The sequence below is a fragment of the Mus caroli genome, chromosome 3, assembly GCF_900094665.2.
Source record: "Mus caroli chromosome 3, CAROLI_EIJ_v1.1, whole genome shotgun sequence".
NCBI classification, from domain to species: domain Eukaryota; kingdom Metazoa; phylum Chordata; class Mammalia; order Rodentia; family Muridae; genus Mus; species Mus caroli.
Window position 1 is genome coordinate 138,026,668 of NC_034572.1, and position 8,900 is coordinate 138,035,567.

General features: G+C 39.2%; 1 protein-coding gene across 1 annotated transcript in view; it reads right to left on the reverse strand.

The window, feature by feature from the left end:
- Positions 1-6,060: 6,060 nt before the first annotated feature.
- Positions 6,061-8,900, reverse strand: part of LOC110291672 (calcium-activated chloride channel regulator 4A-like) — a 24,367-nt gene continuing 21,527 nt past the window's right edge. Inside the window, exons 12-14 of the mRNA XM_021158917.1 lie at positions 8,202-8,372; positions 6,981-7,214; positions 6,061-6,476 (exon numbers count right to left, since the gene is read on the reverse strand). Coding sequence (XP_021014576.1) covers positions 6,061-6,476; positions 6,981-7,214; positions 8,202-8,372 — 821 coding nt within the window. The remainder of the gene's footprint in view (positions 6,477-6,980; positions 7,215-8,201; positions 8,373-8,900) is intronic.

Sequence of the window (8,900 nt, forward strand, 5' to 3'; positions counted from 1 at the left end):
GGTGTTGTTTCCCTAATTTCTTTCTCAGCCTGTTTATCCTTTGTGTAGAGAAAGGCCATTGACTTGTTTGAGTTAATTTTATATCCAGCTACTTCCCTGAAGCTGTTTATCAGGCTTAGGAGTTCTCTGGTGGAATTTTTAGGTTCACTTATATATACTATCATATCATCTGCAAAAAGTGTATTTTGACTTCTTTCTTTCCAATTTGTATCCCCTTGATCTCCATTTGTTGTTGAATTGCTCTGGCTAGAACTTCAAGTACTATATTGAATAGGTAGGGAGAAAGTGGGTAGCCTTGTCTAGTCCCTGATTTTAGTGGGATTGATTTGAGTTTCTCTCCATTTAGTTTGATGTTGGCTAATGGTTTGCTGCATATTGCTTTTATTGCGTTTAGGTATGGGTCATGAATTCCTGATCTTTCCAAAACTTTTATCATGAAGGGGTGTTGGATTTTGTCAAATGCTATATCACCATCTAATGAGATGACTTCGTGTTTTTTGTTTTTGAGTTCGTTTATATAGTGGATTACCTTGATGGATTTCTGTATATTAAACCATCCCTGCATCCCTGGGATGAAGCTTAATTGATCATGATGGATGATCGTTTTGATGTGTTCTTGGATTTGGTTTTCAATTTTATTCGATATTAGAATGGCTATTCCTGCTTGTTTCTTTGGACCATTTGCTTGGAAAACTGTTTTCCAGCCTTTCATCCTGAGGTAGTGTCTGTCCTTTTCCCTGAGGTGAGTGTCTGTCCTGTTTCCTGTAAGCAACAAAATGTTGTGTCCTGTTTGTGTAGCCAGTCTATTAGTCTATGTCTTTTTATTGGGGAATTGAATCCATTGATGTTAAGAGAAATTAAAGACAAGTAATTGTTGCTTACTGTTATTTTTATTGTTAAAGTTGGGGTTCTGTTCTTGTGGCTGTCTTCTTTTAGGTTTGTTGAAGGATTACTTTCTTGCTTTTTCTAGGGTGTAGTTTCCATCCTTGTGTTGGTGTTTTCCCTTTATTATCCTTTGAAGGGCTGGACTCATGGAAAGATATCATGTGAATTTGGTTTTATCATGGAATACTTTGGCTTCTTCGTCTATGGTAATTGAGAGTTCTGTTGGGTATAGTAGCCTGGGATGGCATTTGTGTTCTCTTAGGATCTGCATAACATCTGTCCAGGAGCTTCTGTCTTTCATAGACTCTGGTGAGAAGTCTGGTGTAATTCTAATAGGCCTGCCTTTATATGTTACTTGACCTTTTTCCCTTACTGCTTTTATTATTTTATCTTTATTTAGTGCATTTGTTGTTCTGATTATTATGTGTTGGGAGGAATTTCTTTTCTGGTCCAGTCTATTTGGAGTTCTGTAGGCTTCTTGTATGTTCATGGGCATCTCTTTCCTTAGGTTTGGGAAGTTTTCTTCTATAATTTTGTTAAAGATATTTGTTGTTCTGATTATTATGTGTTGGGAGGAATTTCTTTTCTGGTCCAGTCTATTTGGAGTTCTGTAGGCTTCTTGTATGTTCATGGGCATCTCTTTCCTTAGGTTTGGGAAGTTTTCTTCTATAATTTTGTTNAAGATATTTGCTGGNCCTTTNAGTTGAAAATCTTCATTCTCATCTACTCCTATTATCCGTAGGTTTGGTCTTCTCATTGTGCCCTGGATTTCCTGGATGTTTTGGGTTAGAATCTTTTTGCATTTTTCATTTTCTTTGATTGTTGTGCCAATGTTCTCTATGGAATCTTCTGCACCTGAGATTCTCTCTTCCATATCTTGTAGTCAGTTGCTGATGCTTGCATCTATGGTTTCTGATTTCTTTCCTAGGGTTTCTTATCTCCAGAGTTGTCTCACTTTGGCTTTTCTTTATTGTTTCTACTTCCATTTTTAGGTCTTGGATGGTTTTGTTCAATTCCATCACCTGTTTGGTTGTGTTTTCCTGTAATTCTTTAAGGACTTCTACCTCTTTAGTAGTGTTCTCCTGTTATTTCTTTAAGTGAGTTATTAATGCCTTTAAAATCCTCTACCAGCATCATGAGATATGATTTTAAATCTGAGTCTTGCTTTTTGGGTGTGTTGGGGCATCCAGGACTGGCTGAGGTGGGAGTGCTGGGTTCTGATGATGGTGATTGGTCCTGGTTTCTGTTAGTAAGATTCTTACATTTGCCTTTTACCATCTGGTAATCTTTGGCTTTAGTTATTATAGTTGTCTCTTGTTGGAGCTTGTTCCTCCTGTGATTCTGTTAGCCTCTGTCAGCAGTCCTGGGAGTCCAGCTCTCTCCTGAGTTTCAGTGGTCAGACTACTCTCTGAAGGCAAGCTCTCCTCTTGCAGGGAAGGTGCACAGAGGTCTGGCATTCAGACCTTTCTCCTGGCTGATGATGAAGGCCTGAAACTGGGCCTGTCCCAGAAGATGTCTTGCCTCTGCTGTCCACACTCTCACCTGTGCAGACTGGTCTCTGAGAGACCAGGGACACAAGATGGCTCCCTCACCTGCCCCGGCAGTCAGAGCCCTACCAGATGGACACCTCTCCTCTGGCAGGGAAGGTGCCCCAGATGTCTGGAGCCCCAAATGGGGTTTGTCCCAGAAGCTGTGTCCCTTTTGCAGTCTTCTTTCTCACCCTCCACAGTCTGCGAGCTGACCTGTGCAGACTCAGCACTTAGTTTAATACCAGAAAATGAATGTGACTTATCAGGTGACTATAAGATATGGAAATGGGGGATGACAGAAGGCAATGTTCATGGAGAATGAGAAGATACTCTTGGGTTCCAGGGAGAGTAACTGTGACCGAGTTATAGAATTAACAGCAGACCATGGAACTGGAAGACAGAGCCATGTGCATGGCAAGAGGAATTATGAGAACAGAGACTAAGAGACAAGCTAAAAGAAACCCCTGAAGGACATTGTCAGTTACTTGAACAGGCTTCTCACTCTGAGGGCACCGTGGAGTGGGGTCTGGTTTTAGAAAGGGGAGTGGTAGAGGCAGCGTTTCCCTTTGGAATACTTCACCTGTATAGTGAACGATTGTTGCAAACAGATCTAGTTGCTAGTGTCAATAGTTCTCTGTGTGAATTAGAAAAAGAACAACTTGGAAATTAGAAAATCACTTCAGTGAATTGTGCTCCCTCGAGCCTAACACTGGGATCTAGATTGGTCTGGATTTCTAGTCCCACTCTTTGCACTTGTTTAGTGGTTCACAACTGTTGTGGTAAATCTCCAACCCAAATATGCCCCAGCAATGAAAACACAACTCACTTAATATGAATACAAACTGTGTGTCTAGATTGGGCAGATCTACCGCTACACTACCATCTTCCATATCTAAATGAGACCCCAAAGGTGTGTACCACCACATCTGGATCTGTGGCTTGCTTTGTCATAGGCTGACATTGAACTCAGAGATCTCCTTGCCTCAGTCTCCTGGGATTAAAGTCATATACTACCTTGCCTGGGCCTAGGCTTTTCATAGCCACTATGCCTCAAGATCTCCATGCCAAGATCCAGGTCAGAAACTTGTATCTTCCAGCCTCAAGATCTGGAGCACATGTGAGCTCTCCAATTCTGGATTGTCGTTCATTCCAGATATAGTCAAGTTGACAACCAGGAATAACCATTACATGTATCATGTATCCAGATCAGTGATGGGATGGGAGAATGAAATATAGAAAGATCAGGTAGGGACCACTATTAGCAGATTATAGAGACAGGCTGAGATGGTATAATGGAAAGGAAGAGAAAAGAAATCCTCTTTAATAAATATTTGCTTTATGTGTAAGTATGTGGCTGAGTGTATGTATGTTTAGCACATGTGTGCAGTAGCCCTTGGAAGGGGATGTGAGGGCAAGACTTGTTCAGTGACTGAATGTAAATGGTGAAGAAATGGGCAGGCAGAAGGACTGCCTGTGGTCTCTGACTTGAGTGGCAGGGGATTGAGAAGCCTTTCTTACACTGAGTCAGAAATCCGTAAGCTATGCATGAAGACAGTGAGCTCAGTGTTTTAGAATTATATTATTTTGTCTCCAATATTAACAAACCAACCAACCAAACCAAAACAAATCACTACCCAAACAACTTTCTCTAATGTATCCCTAAATTATGTGTCTAATCTTGGTAGGAAAAAAAATCAAGCCACTCAATCATTTGAATAATCTCTAATCAAATTATATTGTTAAATTATTTTGTGGACATGTGATTCTGATTTTATGAAACTAGGGTGAAAAAGGACAGCATGATTATGGGAGTATGCTGTGGTGCCATGCTATGCCAGGGCAGAGCCAGGGACTGCTCTGTGAGGGGTTGAGGGGTTCTTGCCCTTGTTCTTGTGGGTCTTGACACCTCATGGCCACTCAACTCTCCTTCAGAGCTTTGGCTTCAGGAGCACAAAATGGCCTTTGAATACAATGACACATTTGTAAACGACCTTAATAGAATGCATTTTGGTAAAGAAAGAATGAAGAGCGAGTAAACAGAGAAAATCTGGACACATAATTGTTCCAATCATTTGGATGATTGCAACATAGATGAATAAAATATGGTTAATGGAAGTTCAATTTGAAATGGCAAGAAGTATTACAGGAGCATAGTATTTATATTATATTATATTATATTATATTTTTTATTATAGCATATTAAGACATAATTCACGTTTGAGAGAAAACAGGGGAGAATGTGTCTTTATGATACTGGGACACTTGTTTACATAGTAATTTCCAGCTCTATACATTCTTCTGAAATGTCATGATTTTATTTTTCCTTATGGGTGGTTATATAAAATTTGGTGTACAAATGCATCACATTTTCCTTGTCTGCTCATTTGCTGATGCAAAACTAAGCCATTGTAAATAATGCTGCAGTAAACATGGCTATACAAGAACTTCTGTGATAGGCCATAGAGGCTTTTGGGTATATACCCAGGAGTGATTCACCTGGGTCATATGGTCTTTGTGTTTTAAATTCACCAATGTCCATCCCCACCAAGCATGAGTAAAGGTCCCTCTTTCTTCACATCCTCACCAGCATTTGGTGTTGTGTGAAGTAAGCCATATTTGTGCTAACTTGGTCTCATGGAAGAATTGTAAGAACAACCTGCAATGTGTGAATCTATTCTTCTCAGCCTCCTTTCTTTCTCTCCTTAACTCCTTTCCATCAATCTGCTTGAGACCCCTAGATTATGCCTCTGAGTGATGGGTTAAAATGTATCTTTAACATACTTTGCTTTTTGTTCTCTGAAAAAAGTCAATAGTCTATAGCTTCAACAATTCTTTCTTAAGATGAAAGAAATGCACATAGGTAGGAGGGGTTTCATGAGAAAAGAGGTATTTTGGTTATATTGAAATATAAACAGGTGGTATCTGATCTTTTAAAAAACCAGTATTTTCCTGGGCCCAGAATAAAGAGTTGCTGCCAAACAAGACAACAGGAGTTTGGTTCCTAGGACCCACATGAAGGAAGGAGAAAACCTATTCTCACAAATTGTCTTCTGATCTCCACATCCACATGATTGCACATACATACATATTTGCATACATACATGCACACATATACACATGTATGCCTATATATAGACACACATACATGCATACACACATATACATGTGCATACAAAAAATAAATAAAAGTTAAATAATTAAAATAGTACCTTCTATATCCATGAATTAAAGTAAGTATGATTTTTCAATATGATAACGTTGAGTTGTGGGTTTTGAGTTACTATTATGCCATTAACTTATACTGATAATACCAAGAGCAAGTTCCTTTTTTTTTCCTGTAAATATTGTTGATTTTCTCTTTTATATTTTATCCTGGGTACTTAAATAGAGACTTGAATTTCTTCAGGCAATTTGAAGTATCATTTCATAAAACTTTTGCATCAGAAAAAAATACAACTAGAGATCAATATAAAAGCAGTTTTAATTATCACTATAAGTGAATAAAATTATAAACATTAATATTGGTAGTTTTTCACAGAATGGGTGTGATTAAAGTATCTTTTAGACCCTCTTGAAATTATTTTTGAATTCATGATATAGGATATGCTTTAAAAACTCAGAAATATCTTTTGATTCATGTTACTTTTCAAAATTTTGTTATAGCTGCTGATGAGGACCTTTTGTTCTTTAAGATACAAATAGTGGTACCTACAATAATACAAACTAGAACAACAGCGCCCAAAAGAGACAGCACAATAGTAGAAACACTAACTCCTGATGAACTTGGACCTTCATCAGGGACAGGCTCTGCCTGAGGGGTAAACAGTGCCACTTGTGCGATGTTGGATGGTCCCGAACTCAAACTGCTTTTGTCGACACTTTCAATGGCAATGAATATGTACGTTGCATTTTCTTCTGAGATATTTTCTGGTTTAAAGGCAAAGGTTTCCTCGGAGTTGGCTTCTTTTGGTGTAAGGTTAGTTGTATCAACCCGAGGAGAGTTAATAAAATTGTCTCTGAGTTCAATGATGTTTTTGCTTGTTCTTATGATATATTGTTGAACTGAGAAAAATGTCATGTGTGGGTTAGTTACTGCATCACACCATATTAAATTTCTTTCTAGTTGTTCTCACAAATACAAAGTCATACATCAACAGTCTTATTCATTTTTCTGTAAAAGCTGAGTTCTGACTTTCATTTTTTCATTTATCTTATTTATCTTATTTATTTATTTATTTATTTTTGGTTTTTCGAGACAGAATTTCTCTGTATAGTCCTGGCTGTTTGGGAACTCACTGTGTAGACCAGGCTGGCCTTGAACTCAGAAATCTGCCTGCTTCTGCCTCCCAAGTGCTGGGATTAAAGGCGTGCGCCACCATTGCCCCCACTGAGTTCTGTCTTTTAAAGACAGCCATGCAGGAAAATCAAGACCTGTTTCATAAAATGCTAAAATTCCTACTTGGCTGAGTTGTCAGTTAAGTGCTCTCCTCTAGCTGACCTATCTGCTCTTGCTTCACCCTGGACATCTCTCACTCAGGTCAAACCCAGAGTGATCCTCGTTCTTACCTCTTCCAACATCATAATCATCTCCTGGGGCCGTCCATGTTAGACTGATCTCTTCCCCATCAAGTGTGGCCTGGAGGTCTGTGATTTGATTTGGTGGGTACAGATCAGGCAATGGACCACTTGGAACATTGGACACCACAAAGGCACCTCCAGACGCTGTCCTGCTGAAATTCTCCAGGACTGGCTGAGTAGCCCGAGTTGTTTCGTTTCTGGGTGGGTTCCTTTGAATTTCTCCTGCATTTAAAATTCTCTAGTTAAATTGGATGGAACTCTAGACTCTTTAGAACTCAGTTAGCTTCCTGACCCTCCTTGTCTTTTCTTTCTTCTTTCTCTTTTCATTCCCAAGGTTTCATTTTTATGATGTGTCACAATCAAAGCATTCCATTTGTGGGAAAAGGCATCCTCCAGAATTATTACCAGGATGTTTTCAAATCAAATTGGACAATAACTTGCGGTGATATGAAAACTGCCCCGAATGAGGATGTTATGTAATTTGTTATATGAATTAACAAACAACCAAACCAAAACAAAACAAAGCAGATCCAAAATCAAACAGGCTGGTATGAAACCTAGGCTAGCCTCAAATGTACTTAAGTAGCCAAGGATGACCTTGAAATCCTTATCCTCCTTCCTGCCTCTGTTCCATAAATCCTGGGATTACAGGCATGTGTCACCAGGCTTCCCTAACATATATCTTACGAAAACTATTGCTTTAATTCTCAAGTTATTTCTGACTAGAAATGTGTCTGGGGAAGGCAAAGCTAGTTCTATCCTTAACACTCAGATGCCTTCCTTCCCTCCAAGCCAACAGTGCTAAGACTTAAGGCTCTCGACTTCTCCATTGCTTAGCTCCCCACCCTCCGATAAGGACTCAGGAAAGCAAAGCTCAAAAACATGGACGCCTGTGGAACTCAGAGGACAGACTGCCCACTGGTTTGCACTTCTGTTCCTAGCATAATGGGCCCTTTTCTCTGTCTGTAGCTGAAAGGTAGATACATTTTGGTGATAGTCAAAGGATGTTCCACAGTAACAAATACTAGCTCATAGGTTTTCAGCATCTATTGGTTGCCAGGTTTTGAATGGGTTAACGTAGAAACAATTGTGTAATAATCTCACAATAGAAATGTTTATAGTTACATTTTGAACTGTTTGCAGCCTCCACCATATGAAGTCATACACACAAAAAAATTCACTGGGTTTCTGATACTGGGAGCCACTTACCATCCACTACCCAGCCTGGTATGTATACAGCTCTGCTTGATGGGTGGCGTAAACTCCTCCTGGCAGAGTTTGTTCCTCCATCTGCATGGACTTTTAAGCTATACCTGCCATTCACTGAATAAGCTGTGAAGAACCTGGAGTAGACCCCATCATCCTTGAAAGCATCAGCACCTTGGTAAAAGCATAAAGAAAGGAATTACATCATTGTAACAGAGGAGAGGTTGGTGTGTGTTGTCACACATGCATGGCCTTATATGCATAGTCTGTTGCTGTGCTTACAGTTTCACATTAGAATGGAGTGTATCTCCATCAGTTTCTGCTCTAATAATACATTATTGAATGGTGTATCCCTGCCTCACATTGGTATGTATATATTGGCACTCATATAACATGATAACCCACACTGATAATTGTATATGTTCCATAAATAGTTTAACACTTTATCTCTCTCTGCCCTAAGCAGAGGTCATAAAGACTCTTTTTTACTATTTCTCTTACAATTGATTTTATTGCAGTTCCCTACATTAATCTTCCTGTATTATCTTCTTTTTAAGTAAGTGAGGCCCTTCCTGTGGCAAATGTATCTTCATGTAAGATTTATCACCATTCCTCATAGACAACCGAATTAACTTATTTTGCTTTATAATCAACTTCTTTCCTCTCCTCTCCTCTCCTCTCCTCTCCTCTCCTCTCCTCTCC